General features: G+C 40.7%; 1 protein-coding gene across 2 annotated transcripts in view; it reads right to left on the reverse strand.

The window, feature by feature from the left end:
- Positions 1-20602, reverse strand: part of RAD51B (RAD51 paralog B) — a 179550-nt gene that overhangs the window by 146399 nt on the left and 12549 nt on the right. The window contains exons 1-2 of one of the 2 annotated variants that reach the window (XR_006019305.1): positions 13784-13872; positions 13413-13531 (exon numbers count right to left, since the gene is read on the reverse strand). Coding sequence is in view for 1 of the 2 variants with exons in the window: in XM_042047525.1 (XP_041903459.1) it covers positions 13413-13531 (119 nt within the window). In the remaining variant the exon portion in view is untranslated. Of the gene's footprint in view, positions 1-13412; positions 13532-13783; positions 13873-20602 lie in introns of those variants that run through there. The other variant, XM_042047525.1, reaches the window with a different exon arrangement.

Below are 20602 nucleotides of genomic sequence, written 5' to 3' on the forward strand. Positions count from 1 at the left end.
ACCCCTTTCCAACTCTTTTTGTGTGTTCACTTTGTTCCGTTCCTAAAAGCAAAGTCCCTGGAGATAAGCTAACAAAACACTGCTAAGTTCACATGTGAAAGACAGCAATATTATCTTATGTAAAGCCTCAGCAGAGTGTATGTTAGAGTCCACTGGGCATCAAGCAACAAGGACAAGGAAAAAAGTCATGCTCACAGATCTGTGAGCTAATATATACAAATGCAGTACGTGTGCTTTTGGAGCACTGTCATGCTCTACTGATGTTAAGAAAAAGGTGATAGAGTTAATTTAATTTCAATCTTTCTACAAGAGTCAGATTTTCTCTAGCAAGAACATTATTGGGAGAGGTTTTACCAATGAATTGGAAACCAATGGCCTTATAGACATCATCTGTATTGCTGAATATACAACCACTGAATAACAAAATTCTAGAAAAACTTTTCTCTGACAAACATGAACTGTTCTAGAAGGCCTTATTTACATTTCTACAGGGTAGTGGATCCCCAACAAGCCCTGGCTTGTTCCAGTGCATGGCACAGGTTCACTAAAGACTGGTCAGCCCTTTAAGACCTGAAATACTCCTTTATAACTGATCAGGTCTGAAATTCTTGATGACAACATGCCCCAAACAACAATCAGTATGTTAATAAACCTTTTTATGTTTGGAGAAAAAACAGAAGCAAAGATCACATGTAATGATCATTCTTTTCACAAAATTACTGCAAGCAGCATTTATAGCTCTTAGATATTCTCTTGCATGGGGATTATGCTTAAGAAATTCAGACTTTGGGGATCCTAACTACACGTGAACTTCAGGAAAGTTTAGTTATGTTCAAAGGACAAAAATGTAGCCATTACAAAGAAAATGCAAAACTGTAGGGAAAAAAAAAATCTCAACCTCTTCTTTCCTGCAGTGGCACCGAAATGGCAACCTTTAGTACATGTCTTACAGCAAGTTGTTTACCTTTCTTTTATATATTTAATACCAATTAAGTATATCTGGTATTAATTTAGTAGGATTAGTTAGAAACTCTTTGATTTTTTTGTGCTTATTTACACTTTTATTTTCTCTTTTCAGCTTGCTCCGTTATTTGAAATGAAGACTGAGATGGCCATTTTAAGATCACAAGCGAGAAGCAAGACAAAACACATGAAAACGGAGAAAAAAGTAGTTTCCTTTGTTTTTGATATGAAATCTTCCACATCCAGCTGTAAATATCAACACAACTTAAGAGAGAATTCGGTGATTTTTTATCTGTAGCTGGAGATGACTGTGGGTACAGAATTTTATATTATTATCAGATAGATAAATAAAGGCTGATGCTAAAAGAAACAAGTCCAGTGACGTACAGTGAAAAACAAACATATAACTTGGACCAGAACCATCAATTTGCTGAAAAAAATGACAGTGCTGGCTCAGACATGATAAAGTTTTATTGGCTCAGTCTCCAAACTAAACCTTCTCAACCACTGTCAGCTCTGCACAAGGCCAGCTCAAGTGTTCTGAAGTCCGTAACTTCCACTTCAATGCTGTGCAGTATATAAACACCCTGAACTGCAGAAGATATCTGCACAGACAAATAAAATCAAATGGCAAAGAAAATAAGACTGATTGTTCACTCAGGACTAGTGCAAGAACTTCTGCCAGAGATTCTGGACTCACTTGTAGGAAATGACTGATAAGAGAGACCATGAACCATCACTGTTACGCAAATGTGAAAGGGCCTTGCAAACCCAAGATAAGTCTAATGAGCTCCTTCCAGTGGAGAACTTCAGGAGTGACTCACACACTACTCTGCAACCTAAGTTTATCACTTTCTTTGATGAGATAGGGGGATTTATTGACAAGTGACCTCATTAGTAATTTCCAAGTTGGTGTTGCTCCAATATGAATACTCAAGGAAGAAGTAATTCATTAACTGAGCTGTACTTTACAATACTTCTTACCAGTATTTGAAAAGTTGAAGCTACTCATCAATCACAAGTGTGTCAGAAACACTGAACTTCAACATGGATTGAGGAATTTACGGCTTTCTGTTAATATGTATCCAAAGCACGTATCTCTCCCTAATCAAAGTACCCGTGAGAGCTGGATGCAAGATGGCTCAGGTAGCTATTTGTAACGCCTTTTACCTTTTAGTCCCAAGTATCTTCCAAGGTTTCCACCATGTGGGTAGAATACACTACCACCTGCTGCACACATGCTTTCCACACTGCTTGAGCAGATGTCCTAAAATCCCATGATATTTTCCCAACAGTTAAAACAATCAGTCCAAGGGAAGGTAATGTTGTGAAAACTATGTATTTCATTATCTTCTTGATGCATTATGATGGGTAGATATGATAAAGTCGGCTAGGCAGCTCCCATGAAGTCTGCAGCATTGGAGATAATCAAAACCTCAGTCCATCTCAGGCAGTGGTATGTCAAAATGAGTTTTGTTCCTTAAAGTGGGTAAGTAGTCTGCATTTGGTTCCTAAGCAGTTAAGGGAGTTTCTTCTTTTTCAGCCTGTTTTTACATCACAGCTAAAGGCATGGGAATTACAGAGATCAAAGATTAAAAAGTCTGCGCAGAGCAAACTCCTCTAGATGAATTGATCCTACCCAGGGTAGATATAATGATAAAACTGAACCGAAAAACCCCACATTGTTCTCTCTACAGTAGATTTTAAAAATCACTTATATTGTGATTATACTGGCTGCCACTCTCCTGTGTTGTCAATCTAGAACAGGTAAATGACTTTAGATTCATAAAACAAGCAAAAATTCAAGTTCACAGTACAATACCATAAATATACAAACTCCTGATATGATTCTCCCTTAATATGTTTACAGAATCATAAAAGTTGTAATGCCTGAACATGAGAATCATGTCTGTCCCTACCTTTTCACACAAGATGCCATGAATTTCGCCCACTGAAGTCAATATGTCAAAGTTTGTCTGGTTTTAAAACTTTATCTGAGGTTTACTTTTTTTTTACCAGTGACAGCTCAAACTTGTTACTATGTCAATGAATATGTTCTGTCTAGCACAGACCTTGGCTGGGAAGAAAGTAGATAAAGAAGAAAGCAGAAAGAAACTTGAACAACCATTTCCAGGCCATATACAGTATTCCAGAGATGTCTCCAGTGCCTTTCCACAATGGTACGAACAATTTTCAGTTGAAAACACCTTGCCTGATCTATTCTAGGATAGCCCAGACCCTTTTCATGGTTACATTACAGTGTTGAATTAGTCTTTCTATGATAAACTAAACTACTCCAGTACTAGCTTTACTTGTATGCTCCTTAAGTAAAATAGAAACTCATTTGTAATGCCCAATATAATTTTGCAAATTATTTCTATTAGCAATCTTATATTCCACTATATTTTCATTACTTGAGATTGTCCAGTTCATTCACAGTGATTTTTCTGGTATTTTTCACTACTAAGAATGTCTTTAAGTATACTATATTCCAAGAAAGACTTAGCAGAACTTTTCTGAATAATTAATACTTAAAGTTGAGCTAGGCATTGCTGCCCTTTGTTTTCAAATTTAAAAAGTAAAAAAAAGAAAAAAAAGAGGAGAATCTGGTAGAAGACAGGAGGCAAGTGGATTTGCCAAGTCATTCCAAGGATAAACAACTTTGGTCACTGCCACTCTTTAGGAGCGATGACATTTCAGTTATTGATGAGAGAATCTGACCTAGGTTAATCCCTCTCTGTTTTGAGGAGAAAACTCACACTGAAGTCAAATCACAGAAAAGTGATTCTGTATAAACAGGATGGGAGTTTGCATTCATTCCCTCTGTGCAAAGGGACTTAAGTTTACAAACAGAGCATTCTTCAAACAATTCAGACCAGAGCCTAAAAGTTATATCTGGTTCTTTCTCTCCCATTTTCATGCCGTTTTACTTAACTGTAAGTACAGCATTTGTAAAGGGTGTTGGATTAACAGCATCACAAACAGAAGTTCTCTGTTTGTATTCAAACAGATTTTGTTACCCTGTAATCTTACCCCTCCCATTCTGACCTTTAAGTGGCTCCCAATAAAGAACAGGAGGTATAGCCCAAATTTCTGAAAATTGCTATCTGATTAATATGAAAGTGCACAATTATCAATTAGACCAAGGCAAAAGGCCATTTCCTCAGTTACAGAGCTGAGAAAATATGCAAAAACTAAACCAGTAGCATCACTCTGACTAAGTAGGTCTCATCAAGGTAACAATTCTGTTTTCTGTGGTGTGTTTGAAAGAGGGAAAAAAGGGTATTGATAATACTAGAAATGTTGCATTAACCAATCCTGGAGATAAGAGGTGGGACAAGCATTTTAAGAATCCAAAAATTTAAGTGTCTTTGCTGGGTACTTGCAGTTTGGAACAGTTTTGATGCCTGCAAAGAGAAGAGACATAGGAATGAAAACTGACTTTTAGAGCTGAGGCTTAGAAAAATCACCTCTGGTATCAAGAGAACCTGGAAACAAGGAATTTGAGAAAAAGTTCTGCCATAAAGCTCCAGTCACAGTCCCAGTTTCATTAACCTTCACTGATGAAGAAAAGTTTATGGCATTCTAAGGAGAGAGATTCAAGACCGAAGTCAGTGACCACATTGAAAATCAGTTCAGTGGGTGAATTAATCTACAGAGCAAGTTGGAGCAGGAAGCAGGAGTACCTTCACTACATAGTACCAGGAGATATAAAGACTTGTAAGTGCCTGAAACAAAGGCTGTAAAGGCTAAGCAAGATCAAGCTTATTGGCACTCAATGACAGTGAAGAGACTCCAGCTCTGCTCCCAGCTGCAGAGGATTTACTCCGGCCAGTCACTTAGCTATGATTCAGTTTCCTTGGTTATGAGCACCTGGCAAGGGTACTGCAGAGATCAGTCTGCAAATACTTTTGCACAGTAATTTGAAAATATAACATAATATGAGATGGTTAACTTGTAACTGGTGTAGGTTACCAGCAACTAGGGAGGAGTCTCTTCTGAGAGCTGACTGGTCTGTCAGTCAAAGATACCTACCAGAAAGAACCCACCTCTGCCACCAGCCTCAGCAGGAAGACTCAGTGTAACTTAATGACTGAGTGTGCCTCTCTGCCTCAGAGATGTCCCTGCTCCTCTGTTTAGGATGCTTTGAACTACAGGTGAACGAGTTTGAAGTTTGTACAGCAGCTCCTACATTTTGTCTATCTGACAGTAGAATAATCCTCATTAAGAAAACTTGCAGTGGTTATTAAAGAAAAGACAGAGAAGAGAACAAGATGAACTATTTCAAGGTTTTCTTCTGTTCTTTTCTATTGGACCTAGGGTCTTTTCATTTCTATTTAGATTCCTAGATAACAAATTGATTAGTGGTCTGTAAGCACCTGAGTAAATTAATTCTTGTTCAAGAATGATGGAAACGCTACTCTCTAAAAGTGTCCGGTTAAGAGGAGAGGGCCATAAATCCAGACCCATTTAATGTAGACAGGGCTCCAGTGATGGCTATATGACCATGCCCCAAAAGTTCATTAAGAAAGAAGCTTGCTGCAAAGAGAGACATGAACAAACACTTAAGGCAGGAAAATAAGTCACCTGGTGATGTTTGAGCTCCAAACACTTGTTAATGTACCGTCGTTATTTTCCTGGCATCCTTTCATTTGGCACTTTGCTGGATTAAGTCAGTATCATACTATGTTGATAACCATCTGTTTATGCTACAGTTGTGCCTTGTTTCATACTGTTCTCATGCTGCTCAATTATATTGCTGCTTATGCTTGTATATGATCCATGGATAAGCAAAAGATTTCTGTCATAGGGGTTATTAGTTGACAGCCTTTTTAATCAGAAAAAACCCCATAATCTTATTTATGCATTTTTAAGGATGTGGTTTGTAAACATGCATAGAAATTTGAAGCCATAATGACATTGTGTCCTGATTCAAAATATTCAATTGCTAGTTGAGGTGAGGCAAAAGTCTCTGATGTGCATCCTAGGAAAAAACCCTTTCTTTAAATGGAAGGGTTTGCAGAATTTGAGTAGGTGCTTCTGCAGTCTTTTCATAGCTATTTTTTTCAAAAGAAGCATAATGGAGAACCATAAAAAATTAATCTCACCTGAAAAAAATCTACCTTCCTGTAAAATATCCTATTATTTTTTTCCTTGCATGATTCCGTACCATCACTCTTCTCTAAAAACAATTATAAATATATCTCTGTGTTTTTACAGAACTGACTTTCCATATGATAAGCATATTATATAAGAAGATGGCCCAGAACAGATACACACTTTACAACACTTCCAATGGCCATCTCCTGGTGAAGTTACAGGCAAATATCTGCACATTTTGAAAGAACTGCTTTACTAATACGATAAAGAATATAAGGTAAAGAATTGCAAATCACACAAATGTAAAACATCACCCTCACTCCTCTTGGCTTTCTTCCAGCCCTTCCCCCATCCAGAAAGTACCAGCGTTACTTCACCATTGTAATTTTGGAATGCTTATTCAGGGCTTATTCATATGATAGTAGGCAGAGCGAGATGAAACAGCTGGTCTGAAACCAAGGACACAACAAAAGTTATGTCTGGCATTAGTCTGAATGAGATAAGGGGGTTTTGTTCTGTTTTGTTTTATTAAGAATGAGTCACCATTTACTTATGCATTTGAAACACTTTACCTGAATGCTTTACCATTTTACCAGGAAAATTCCTGCCCAACAGCTCACTTAGCACAGCTTGAAAGCCCATAATCCTAAATAAAACCAGTTGTTCTCCAGGTACTCAGACCCCTGATCTGGAAGAACTGGATGGAGAGCAGAATGAAGCCCCCATAACCCAAGGGGAAATGCCCAGTGACCTGCTTGGCCACTTAGACACACACACAAGTCTGCGGGGCCAGGTGGGATCCACCCGAGGGCACTGAGGGAGCTGTCAGAAGAGCTCATTGAGCCACTGCCCATCAGCTACCTGCAGCCCTGGTCAGCCAGGGAGGTCCCAGGTGACAGGAACCTGGCAAATGTGACACCAGCTACAAGGGCCAGAGGAGAATCTGGGCAGCTACAGGCCTGTCATCCTGACCTTGGTGCTGGGGAAGGTCATGGAGCAGACCATCCTGAGTGCCATCACAGGCACATGCAGGACAACCAGGGGATCGGGCCCAGACAGCATGGGTTTGTGAAAAGCAGGTCCTGCTTAACCATCCTCATCTCCTTCTATGACAAAGTGACCCGCTTAGTGGATGAAGGAATGTCTGTGGATGTCATCTACCTAGACTTTAGTAGAGCTTTTGACAGTTTCCTACAGCATTCTCATAGAGCAATTGGCTTCCCATGGTGCAGAAGGGTGTACTGGTTGCTGGGTGAACACTGTGTGGGTGGCCGGGCCCAGAGAGTGGTGGTGAGTGGTGCTACAACCAGTAGGTGACCAGCCACCGGTGGTGCTCCCCAGGGTTCAGTATTGGGGCCAGACCTATTTAATGTCTTCATCGATTGTCTGGACAAGAGGATCAAGTGCACCACCATTCAATTTGCAGGCGACAGCAAGTTGGGCAGGAGTGTTGATCTACTGGAGGGTAGGAATGCTCTGCAGAGGGATCTGGACTGGCTAGATTGATGGGCCAATTATATGGGATTCAGTAAGGTGAAGTGCTGGGTTCTGCACTTGCATCTCAACAACCCAGGCAATGATACAGGCTGGGGGAAGAGTCGCTGGGGGTGCTGGCTGACAACCAGCTGAACATGATCCAGAAGTCCAGGTGGCCAAGAAGGCCAATGGCATCCCAGCCTGTATCAGGAACATTGTGGCCAGCAGGACCAGGAAAGTGATTGTCCCCCTGTACTCAGCACTGGTGAAGCCACACCTTGAATCCTGTGTCCTTTTCTGGGCTCCTCCATACAAGAAGGACACTGAGGTGCTGGAGCATGCCCAGAGAAGGGCAACAAGGCTGGTGAAGGGTCTGGAGCACAAGTCTGATGACGAGTGTCTGAGGGAGCTGGACTTGTTTAGCCTGGAGAAAAGAAAATTCAGAGCAGACTTCATTGCTCTCTACAGCTCCCTGAAAGGAGGTTGTAGGTGGGTAGAGATTGGTCTCTTCTCGCAGGTAACAAGTGACAGAACAAGAGGAAATGGCCTCAAGTAGTGCCAACGGAGGTTTAGACTGGGTATCAGGAAAAAATGTCATCACAGAAAGGGTTGTCAAGCATTGGGACAGGCTGCTCAGGGAAGTGATGGAGTTTCCACCCCTGGAGGTATTTAGAAGACATGTAGATGTGGTACTTGTGGACATGGTTTAGTGGTGGACTTGGCAGTGCTGGGTTAATGGTTGCACTTGATGATCTTAAAGGTGCGTTCCAATCTAAATGATTCTGTGATTCTAAATGCTCTTCCTTGAAAATAGCACAGGAAAACACTGATTTGTTATAACATAACACTTCTACATGCATTTCCCATCCGGTAATTTCAAAACGTGTTACAGAGATTAACACAATACTATGAGTCTCACAAATCCCTTGAAAATTATAAAATAAACCAGGCCCATATAAGTTGCCATACCAGATCTGGCCAGTGTCTCATTTAATCCAGCACCCTACCTCCAATGGACTAGAACAAAATGTTAAATATAGCATGGCAATGTATTTAACCCTACCATGCTGACCCCCAAAGACAGCTGAGGACACATGAAAAACAAGTATGCTGACTCCAGTTCAGGAAAAGATAATGATACACATAGGGGTAACTGAGGAGTCTGATAGTTTCTAGGGCAGCCCCATTGGTTTTGGCCGAAACTGAAAGGGTCTGCACGTTTATGTATGCGTTTCAGGAAAATAAATGTCATGGTTAACTACTTATAAGAATGCTTAGGGAGAACCATGTATCAGTATCCATAAAGATAATTCCCTTCAGGAAGGCACTTGTACGAAACAATTAACTTTTCCCATGTTCTCACATGTTCTTATGCCACTGTGCTGCTGCTAAAATTGTACAGCTCAGTCCCACCTCAGCAGCTAAAAGATTCCTGCTATTGTCCATGTTTGTGGGTTTTGGTGACATAATGAATTTAAATGCAGACTGGAAATCTCTTTCAGCCCTCCCCCAGGGGTGTTGCTTCTGTCCTGGAGAAAATAAAAACCAGAACCCTGGAGGCTAGAAGGAAGCAAATGAGCAAAGTTCATCTGTTTGTTCAGAAAGCTGTTCCTATCCTAGCAATAAAGCAAACCTAACTGATTTTCAGGCAGGCAGGACATCCCAGAAAGTTCATTACTTTGCGGAACTGGCTGCTGTCTTATTAATGTTCACCAGACACAGGAAGGGTGGGGTGGAAATAGGGATAGTTGGCTGGAAAATATCTACTGGACAAACAAAATAAAGGCATTTTTTACTTAATATATAAAAAAAATCCCAGCTGTGTAGGAACTCTATGTTCAATTTCCTAAGGTTTGTTACATACTTGTTCTGCCACCGGCTGCCCTGGCATTCCCCAAGGTTTCAGGCACAGGGACTAGGTCCATGAGTTTTCCCAGAAACAAATACTGCATGAGCAAGAACAAGCATCTGGCAGCCCAGTGGGCTGTCCAGGAGATACCATAGCTCTGGAAAGCAGCTTGCTTGAATCCTCCTGAAAGATCACATCATCACTCCATGTTTTGAAGAATACCACCCTTGGCCCAGTGCTTCTCAAGGGGTGCTTTTTCTCTTGATGGGTGGGATTCTGCAGCAAGGATTAGCACACTGGCTTTACTACCTTGGAAGTCAGATATAACGAGGGAAAGTCCCTCAGGGTGTCACCACTGCTCCAGCTCCTCCAGGGAAAGAAAGAGGGAAAGTAGATCTAGAAAGAGAATATTCTGGAGATCAAGTGAGTGACTAAAGAATGAATTCCACCTTTTGAAAGAACAAATTGTATCCACTGTGGAAGGGAAAGGGAGGTGTATGTCCGGTGGAAGCAAGGTCAGGTAACATTGGAAAGAAGAATACAGAAATGCTGCTCGCCATGGTAGGGGGAAAATTCATGTGGTCAAAGCTCAACTGGAGATGAAGCAGGCCAGAACTGTGGGGGACAATAAAAAGAGTTTTTTCAAATACATTAATGGCAAAAGGCAGTGTAGAAATAACATCATCCCATTCCAGAATGAAGATTGTCACCTCGCAAACAGGGATGTGGACAAGGCAGAGGTGTTTAAATGCATTCTTCACCTCTGTCTTCAACATGGATGATGTGCCACAGGGGCCTCTAGCCCTGAGCTGAATGATCAATGATCACTTCCCCAATTGTGTGGGATCTGCTGCTCCAGCTGGATCCCTACAAATCTATGGGGCCTGATGGGACTCATCTGAGGAGCCAGCTGATGTCATCACAAAGCCCCTCTCAATGATTTTCAGCAGTCTTGGGAATCCTGAGAGGTCCCAGCTGATAGAAGGCTGGTGAACATTATGCTGATTTTCAAGAAGGGCAAGAAGGAAGACCCCAGAAACTACAGGCCTGTCAGTCTTAATTCAGTGCCAGGTAAAATCATGGAAAAGATTATTCGGGGAAGTACCGAAAAACACCTGGAAAACAATGCAGTCATTGACCACAGCCAGCACGGCTCCGTAAGGGGGAAGTCCTGCTTGTCAAACCTGATTTCCTTCTACAACAGGGTAACCCACCTAAATGACCTAGGAAAGCCAGCAGGTGTAATCTTCTTGGACTTCAGCAAAGCTTTCAGTATCCTGTTGGACAAATTGTCCAGGCCACAGATGGATAAACACATCACGCGCTGGGTGAGCAACGGGCTCACAGGTCAGGCGCACAGTTATAGGTAATGGGGTGACACCAGAGTGGGGTTCTGCAGGGCTCCATCCTCGGCCCTGTGCTCTTCAACATCTTCATTAATGACTTGGACACAGGATTCAAAGGAATACTAAGTAAGTTTGCCAGTGGCACTAAATTGTGAGGAGCTGCTGACTCCCTCGAAAGCACAGAGGCCCTGCAGAGAGACCTCAACAAATTAGAGAGATGGGCAATCACCAACTGTATGAAGTTTCTACAGTTCTATGAAAACACAACTTATTCCCTGTCCAGTATTGATTCTGTAAGGTTACAAACATGGAAAAGCAGGAAAAACTAGGTTTTGAAATGACTTTTCACCCAAATCTCTGGACCAACTGTGTGCTTTCAGTAATTTCCTGGGGCAAAATTTCACTTTAAAACCAAGACTACAGATAATCACAGGTTTCTGGTTCTTTTTTATTTTTGGTTGGTTTTGGTTTTTTCTTTTAAATACAGTCACATGAGAATTTGTAAATGTGATTACTGATTTGGTCATTTTTGAATCTTCATGTTAAGCTTCCTTAAAAAGTGCTGGCTTTCAAAGCACTGATATCTAATACCTCCTGGCAGAACCACTTTACGATGACTGAAATAGCATCTCAAGATCTGAGGCACCTTTATTCACAGTCCATTTCTGAAAGTGGGTATAAAGCAGTTATAAAGGAGCATATGTGTGTAAAACTATAGTAATTTGATCAATACAGTGCTGCGACAGGTAGGGTAACTCTAGATGCCTTCCTCTAACTGGAAACTGCATGTCTAGTTGAAAGATTTCTATGAGTTTAAGAAAAGGGAATTTATCTGAAAAAAGGACGCAGGTATCAGCAACAGGAAAATACCTACAGGACATCATGGACATATCACATTTCAGTCATGGACTTCACAGGCGCATCACTATGTCACACTTTGCTTCAAATTACTTTGGTTTTAATAATATATGCTAACATTTACTTTAAGGTTGTTTTTCTTCACTGTAGCTTTAGTTCCTTTGCTTAATTGAAACAGAATGAGCCCATAGCTTCACTTGTAAGCAAGGTGGTGCAGCTGATAAATTCAGTCAGGAAGAGAGGAAAACTCTACTAAGCAGACCATAATTTTAAAGGCTTGAACACAACTTTTCATATACCTACGATCTATTACTTCTCAAACAAAATCAGGAAAAACTACACGTAATATCTGAATGTTCTTTAGGAAAACTGCTCCCTTTTTCCACCACCAGAGGAATGTTCTTAATCCATTTTAGCTGACATTGTGCATCATGAAGTAGCACAGAGCCCAGTTTCTGCCCTTTACCCTCTGCCAACTCCACTTCTCATGTAACTCCAAAGTGATCCAGGAAATTTATGAACAGCTTTGTATTTTGCAGAACTTAGTATTTCTGTAAAAAAGGACATTACAGACTAGAATAAGAAGCAGTACGTAAGAAAATTTCTAAGACCAGCAGCAGTAAGAGTATCTTTCTATGCATAGCCTTTAGAAGTAGGTACAGAAGATGCATTTTCTACCTGCATTTGACCCATTTAACCTTCTACCTCAAAGTCCAGAGGCCTACTGCTGCTTCAAAGTGCCCGCTACTTGAAGAAACAGGAGTGCTATCATTATAATTTTACTTCTAATAAATAAATTTCTAATAAAACAGGATGGCTTCCTCTCCTCTGGCTCTAAAGACTGCAATCTAAAAGCGAGAAACCTTGTGTTGTGGCAGCAAACGCAGAAGCACCAATTTGGATGCACGTGGGTAGTAATGGTACAGGAGTAAGATGGTACAAATACCGTGTAGCAATTTTTCTGACAGCTCTCTAACTGGCAGAAAATCAATAACATTAAGACTGAGGGTCACAGCCTTTGGAAAGAGTTACATCAACGCAAAAACAGAACAGACAAAGCCAAAAGAGAGCGTAACCACAGATATCCTCAGGGAGAGATGAAATCATGCATTATGATGTTTTTGAAAACAAAAAAAATGTCATTCCCTCAATCATATCCCAAATGTCTTGTCTCCTAGTTTTTCATTTTTTAAATTAAGAGGTGGAGACTGCAGTAAAAGATGTTACTATATTTCACTTAAAAGCATAAAGTCTCTCAGTGAAAAGGGTAACTATTCTCATATTCACAGGCATACCTCTGGGAAATTGGTACCATACTTACCGCTCAAAGTTAAGCTTGCTGGTGCAGGCAGCAAACTTCTACTCACAAACAGCAGTCACAGAAAACAGAGTGCTCCCTGTCCTAACAGTCACAGCTGGAACTGGGCACGAAGAGTGGATGGCATGACAGCAAAACAACCATGGCAGTGAAAAGACTATGTTTCTACTCCTCTCCTAAATAAAATTCCTGTGCAGGAAAGCACTTTAAGGATTACCTTTCATCTCCACAATGTAGAATGCTCTAAAGGCTCAAGAAACTTGTAGGCCTGTACCAACTGTGACTCAGAAAAGCCCATCCTAACACACAGAGGCACTGGAGTGCTGGTCATCCCTTAAAAACAAAGGACACTGACTGATCCGCACCCTAATAAGCAACTGGGCTCTCGAGTGCCAAGTTTTTCAACACACAGTTTTCAACATAACCAGAGAGGCTGAAGGACACAGCCCATCTGACTGCTGGTGTACCTTTATTTAAATTCTCTATTTTGTTAAGTTCTCACCTGTCTTGTCGGCAAGTCATGGTATTGCAGAATGAGCCTGGTGTTGACGCTGTGACTCCACGTGTTGCCAAGGGCTGCTGTCACACAACCAGAATCCCTCTTCCCACTTACAGAAGATCCTGAAGATAAATATGACAGAAACTGCATCAAGACTGTGGCACAGAAAAGGGTTCAGCATTGAAACTTCATCAGTCATCTCTGATTATCCTAAGCTTGGTAATTACAAATGGCACATTAATAGATGGCACTGCTGCATTTATTTCCTACCTTTCTGATTTATTTATACAACTGTAGTGTGAGTTCTCCATCTTAACCTCTGATATCAATGAAAAGTGCCAAGAATTAAGGAGATGTTGCAAAGTATTACCTACCTTCTTGGAGAGACCAGTATATTTTCTAAATATGTAGGGGTGCATGATGCATGTGGGACACTTGCCTATTCCTCTTTAACTACTCTATCCCCAGCTTTCTCTGGGCACAGATGAGAGGGAAGCAGGCCAGCAGAGTCACAGTGTATAATGACATAACAAAAAGGGAATCTAAAGGAGCAGAATGTGCTACCACAATACTCTGACCTAAAAATCAGAATACTGATTCATGCCCTCAGACATCTACACTTCTCCTAAGATTTGCAAAGAAGAGAGCCCCTTAGCTGTAATTACCATTCTGCTGCCCCTGAAATAATTTGAACTTTATACAACCCTGAAGGAAAATGGACTTTTCTGGAATCAGCAATGACAACATAAAGAAGTGTTTCCAATAATGCCACATGATGCAGATTGCTTAACTGCCATTGCACCTGAGCTTTCTCAGACTGAAACCAGAGACCCACACATGCAGGCAGGTAGGTGCCTAAGACCTTCATCTTTACTTATTGTAAATTCTGTGTAAGGTGAACAGATTGATGGGTAACTTGTTTGCACTTCAAATAATACTTCAAGAACAAAGTAAGACAGACAAACCCCTGAAACTGAGAAACAAGATCCTAGTTGTTATGTGGGTATAAATGATCACGTGCAGTTTGAAAACTTAACTGTTTGAGGTAGACAGTCCATACTGTTAAAAAGCCATGAGTGAATGAGACACAGATTTAAAGTCAGGTAACTTCCTGTCATCTATCAGGCAACAAAAAAAATTGCTTTCCTGGGGCAGTTGCAAAAACCTCGTCAACTAAGTCAGTGAAAGACAAGACACTGCAATAAAGCGGTCTTATGTTTCTATCAAAATGATCTGTAATGCAACAGTTAATGTTGAAATCTAAATTATAAGTACTAGCAAAACTGTACTGAGATAACAAAGTCACCTTGTAGCCCAGAAGAGCTTCTGGAAGATTCAGGTTTAAAACACTTCATTACTTTTACATTTGCAAGGAAGTGGGCTTTGTTACTTCCCTCCCACCTGCCCTTCTAACTATTCAGAGCAAAAGCATAATTTCTTGATTCACTAAAGATTTTATTTTGGAAAAATCCTCAGTAAAGAATAAGACCAAAAGTGTTGACATGTAATGATAATCATTATTTATATCACTGCTGGTAGTTGCAAGCAATGAGGACACTATTAGATTGCACTAGGTAGGGGAGAGCAGCAGGATGGAGAGAAGGGCCTGGGATGATTGCAGTGCACTACAGGATTCAGCTGAAGGCCTCAAGCCTTCCCCAAGTAATAAAAGGTTCAATTAACATCAACTGGATTTGGATTAGGTCTTTAAATGTTTAAGGTCTACAAAAGAAATGAGTGGAGCGCCTGGTTCAAGCCAATAGTTTGACAAGAGTCTGGACTCTGAAATTATCTGAATTACTTCCCACATCACAGGAGTTCACTGGGACAAACACAATACCTGCCTCTCTGGAACACTTGTTCTAGTCTGAAAACAGGCTACAGTTGTGCCATCCAGCAAGGATGACTGCTTTTTTGTACTTAAAAATATCTTGATAAGCAGCAAACTTCCACCTGAATAACTCAGCAGGGAAGCATCTAACTGGAACCTTCAGTATTAGGAATGCTATTCTGTTAATTAGTCTAGCCCATCTGTATTGGGAAGGTGGATATGCTAACAAGAATAATTTAGCTTCATCTATGTTTTGGATTTTATTTTCCAGCTGGAGGAGTGAACACGCTCAAGTGTTAAAACAGAGTGCTGAGAGGTTTGTGTTCCATTCCCTTAAAATGACTCAAAGCAAGTTAATTAAGTTCATTAAGTTCTACAAATTTTTGGGTTTGTGCTAACACCACAAAAGTAAAATGCTATTACTGTACAAACAGGATAATGGAGAATACAAGACACTGAAGCAGCTTTAAAGTCTTGCAAACCTTTCATGGGGAATAAGTTGCAGTCAACACAGACCCTCCCTCCCTACCCTGTTAGAAATCGGTAAGAATCACAAAATTCAAGTGAGGCTGCTAAGTGTGAGTTCTGATGGGTGCGGAGGTGCTTCCCTCACAGCTGATGTAACTGCACCCCTGTTTAAAGCTAGGAGCCACCATTCCAAACGACCAAGAAGCAATTCACGCACCCCTGCTTGTGGGCCCCTCACTACAGAGGGCCCAGACATTCCAGAAGTAGCTAGTGTTGGCATAAAACAGTCACAAAATTCACACCCAAACTTCCCTCAAATCATGTGTCTTTGCTATTAGGTAACAGAAGGGGGAACATCTCACTGTTGCAATCCTGGGCCAGGCATTTAAGTGGTTAAAAGTCTGGGACCTGCTGCTATTACACTATGGAGATATCACTCCATAGCAATTCCTAATTCTGCATTCCTTCAGGCCTAAAACCTGTCCCAAAGTGAACAGAAATGCTATATGTGTAAGGTTTGTGGCAGAACAAGCTAATTGCTGTAATTTATTTTATTTTCATATACAGGAGAAAGTATACGGTACCATACTGTGTCAGCCCCTATCTGAAGGGGGCAAATCCTCTTCTGTGAAGTTATTAAAATTTATGACTTTAGTGCAAAGTAGTTAGTAAATCTGGAGCAAATTTACAGCAAAGACTTTTTACAGGGTGGAAAGGAATGCCTCTCTGGAAAGGTTTCCATTTTATAAGGGATCCTCCTGCAAACTGATGCATTAGACAGATAGAGAGGTAAAACAAGAAGTGAAGCAAACAGAGGAGGAAGCAGCGCCAGCTTTGCAAAGAAGTTCAAGGGCAGTGACAACACATGCTGCATTCCTTCTTCTTGCTCTAAACATAAAAAGATAGTAAATGTCTCAGAGGAAGGAAAGAGGATATGTTAAGAAAACAGATTTATGTTGAAACATGGCCTTAAAAAAACCTTGGACTTATCTTTTCTGTTATTTCAACCACTACTTAGACATTAATGAACTGGACAAAGGAAGTGGATAAATAACACTGTTCAGAGAGAGTGATTTTTTTTTTTCAGCATGCATTGCCTTGTGCTTCCAAACCCTGGTATTTTCACACTTAGAGATGGGAGTATCAGACCAACAGTCACCCAAGAAGAAAACAGGATTATAAGACTTTGCTCTCTGCTCAGAGGTCCCCAAATTCTCCAACCTGAACCACTTCAGAGTGGTATGGAATGCTTCCACAGCACCTGCAGTGTGCAGTCAGCTGATGGGCAGCAGTTCCAGTCTCTCCAGTCTGCTTAAAGCCAGTCCTTACTCCAGACACTGCTGGCATGATGATTTCTGTTCAGGACACAGGTGATACAGGGAGTGCAGGGATTAGGGAAAGTAAGAAAATAGAGCTGACATACAGATGAGAGAAAGGTGACAGATCTCAGTATATGGATGCAGTAAGGCAGTGGGTGTCCAGAAGCACAGAGATGGGATCCTAGCATGGGGAGGTGAAGGTGAATGTTATAAGGCTGGAAGAAGATGTCTGAACAACTCTCTGCTTTCTGTATCAGGTCCACCGCTAGTAAACTGGGTGATTTCAATTCCTGTAAACACTCCCTCCTTCCTCACACAAAAAAAAGTAGCATGAAACTAATCTTCAAAGGGCACATCAGCAGGCAGGCCAAGGAATGCATGAGATGCGTATTCTACTGCCTCCTGTGAAAGTGAACTTTTCAGAGCGCTGGCAGAGACACCAGCAGACATCGTATCTGTTCTGGACTGCAAGCACAGAGGAGGAACTGGCTGCTTCACTCTCACTGAACAGCTGTCACAAGTGAAAATAAAGCTGCTTGTGGTCTGAGTCAAATGCAAAGTAAATGCCTCTCCACAACCAGGGGAAAAACAAAGAAGAAAGCGTGACTTCAACTGAGGCCCACAGTGCTGCTTCCAAGCACAAGAGGCTTCTTGCACTGGGCTCCAATGCCCAGGAAGGAGCTGTCAGTAAAACTAGGCCACCACACTTGGCCCTGCTTATACATGAGAACTAGATTAAATTTGTTTCTCCCTATCAACGCAATCAAAACAAACTTTCTATAAGTAACTTCCCTGTCACTGAGAGGAATGACATCTATAGCCAGGATGTGGAAAGTGGTTTTATTTCACCTTCCATTTTTCACTGGAGGGAACAGCAGGATTAAAGCTATTCTGCTCAATACTGCTTCTGGGATTATCCTGTTGTGTCCAACCAGAGCACTGCAAGTACAGACCTGGCCTCAAAGACCTTCTTGTCCTCTGCATATAAGGTGGTACATTTTAGAGACTAAATCCTCATGTAACCAAGTCCCAGTTGTTGCAAGTATGTTGGAAGGCAATTTAACCATAAAGAGACTTTAGTTCCATTAGTTTCTTATCCTATGAAAATTTGGATAACCACACCAGTACCTTGAATCAAATGAAACAAGCTTCTTAAAACAGATTTTTTAAATGCAAGAAGTCCTTGCAGGCAGAATGTGACTATACCTTGATTAAAAAAACCCAACATGCTCCTTGTTGGTATAACTGCACAGAACAATTAGTTCCACCTTGTCCACATTCTCACATATTGATTTTTTTCTTTCCAGTTGGACATATCATTGCCTGTCAGCTTCATCCCCAACACTGGGCCCCTTGCAATCTCTATCAACTGGTAATTTAAAAATACTTTCTCATCAGATCTTAAAAATGGATCAATGCACTAAATGACAGTGAAATAACAAAACAGTGAAGCAACAAGTCCTCAAATCTTTCAAATCTTAACATCAAACCATCTTGATAAAAGCCTGACCTATCAAAAAGAAGGAAAAAAACTCTCTGGAAGTACAAGGAAAATATTTATAAAGAATTAAATGACTGAGCTCAACAAAAACGGCACACCATGCAATAAGAATGAAAGTACTTTGCCTCTCGCTCAGGCTGTGCAGCTTTCCGGTTCACTGGCAGAGCTCAAAGACCACTACTTTTCACCTGCATTGCATTTAGTCTGTATTTTTGGTGCAGATCTCTAACAATGAGACCAGAAGAAAAAGAAGAAAAAAAAATCCCCTTCAACCCCTAATCTATTTTTCCATCATCACCTACTCAGAAAGTACAAGTATAAAAATATGCAATGGTGGAAAAACCCATCACACAATAAAAAACAACCCACAGGACAAACTTATCTGTGAAGCAACTAACCACAGCACTCTGCAAACTTCCACTGCTGGCTTCTGTCATTTTCAGCCCTTCTCCACAGCTTTATCAAGTCAAAAAGTGATTCTGATTCTCTTATCCTGCAGTGGTGACCGTCTCACTCTCTGACTAGTCAGCCAAGGTATGTCTCAAAGACTTCCTACAGTCTTTTATTATTTAGGACATACGGCAGGAAAAACAGTTGCTGCTGTAAGAAATTGAGCTTGGCCACAACACTAGCCATGTGAAAATTCTAACTCTTAAAATGCTTATGCTCTTCCATTTATTAAGAGAAGGAATCTGGCAGTTTTACTTCTAAAACCCTCCTAGTTCTAAATCTGTACAAACTACACACACATCCCACCACCACCCCACATTACTTTCAATTTTAATTAAAATTAGGTAGAAATATTTTATCTGCAAGTTGGAATTGTTTAGTAATCAATAACATGTAATTTAGTTTTCCTCTTTTTTCCATAGCATTGTCATCAAAATATACTTAGCAAACAAAGCAATTAAGCGTAAATAATCCCCCAGTTAAAAAAACCCAAACGTGTATCCATGGAAATTGTTTTGATCACCCCTAATTATGTGATTATTTGATCACCCCTACTTGAGATTGCACTAAACAGGCTCTTTGATTCAGTTGTCATCATCAAGAAACCAAAAATTGCCAGTTATATTGCAAAGTTCTGATGGAGTCAGCAGTGAATGTGATAGAAAGGGAAGGAGCTCACTTCTCATCTCAGACAACAGAGTTTATCTATCTCATATGCCCCAAACAGGTGAGTTTTCACACTTTTTTGTTTACCATATTTATGTATTTATGTGTACACACTCTGGGTGATTTTTGCATGGTTAATCTCATATTAGATCAAGACTAAGGTCCTTTCTGCTGCCTTTTTTTCCAGTCGTTCATTATTTCTGTTGTGACAGCTCCTAGATCTCTTGTCTTCAAGATGCAAACCACTAGACAAACAGAGAACAAAAAGATACTTCCTGACCTAAAGATCTTCTTTTTATGAGAATTGCAGATTACAAGTCTCTTAGCTGCTGATGATTATTCCCCACTTACAAACAGTCTTCCCTAAGGGATGACAGAAAATACACCAAAATATGTGACAGGCCAGAAGAACTGTGTATAAATAAGGACTTTGAGTATGCTCCAAGAAACATTAGAAGCCTTTTCAAATACGTAACATTAACCAAAAATTAGGTCTTTCTACCCCCAAAAATCAGCTGGGACCTTCAGACAGCTCAAAATTTAGGAAGGGTCCACCAGAGAACTGGAGAGGTGCTGGTTTACTTTTAATCCCACACCAGCATGCCTGCTGTTACCAGTGTGTTTTACACCAGAAGATCTCATTCCCTCATTGAACTCATTGGTGAGTTCATGCCGATCCCTCTTCTGAATTAAGAAACACACATATGCTAGTACTGAGACTCCTGCCTGCTGACCTAAAAAAGGAATTGACATTAAGAAATGAAAAAATCCAGCTGGTCTGATTTCTTGCCAGACAATCTACCAGCCATGACCAAAATGATCAGGTCCCAGGAGATCTGTGGAGGTGGGAAAACAGCTGGTGGTTTACAGCACCTGAAACAGGGCCCAAATCAAGGAATTGTGGAGTTGAGATCCTTGGGAACAAATATTTCTTTTTACTAGTGAAAATGTTCTGCCT

The sequence above is a fragment of the Corvus kubaryi genome, unplaced genomic scaffold (genome assembly GCF_017639235.1).
Source record: "Corvus kubaryi isolate FWS band 111438036 unplaced genomic scaffold, C.kubaryi_AGA036_p1.0 66, whole genome shotgun sequence".
Taxonomy (NCBI): domain Eukaryota; kingdom Metazoa; phylum Chordata; class Aves; order Passeriformes; family Corvidae; genus Corvus; species Corvus kubaryi.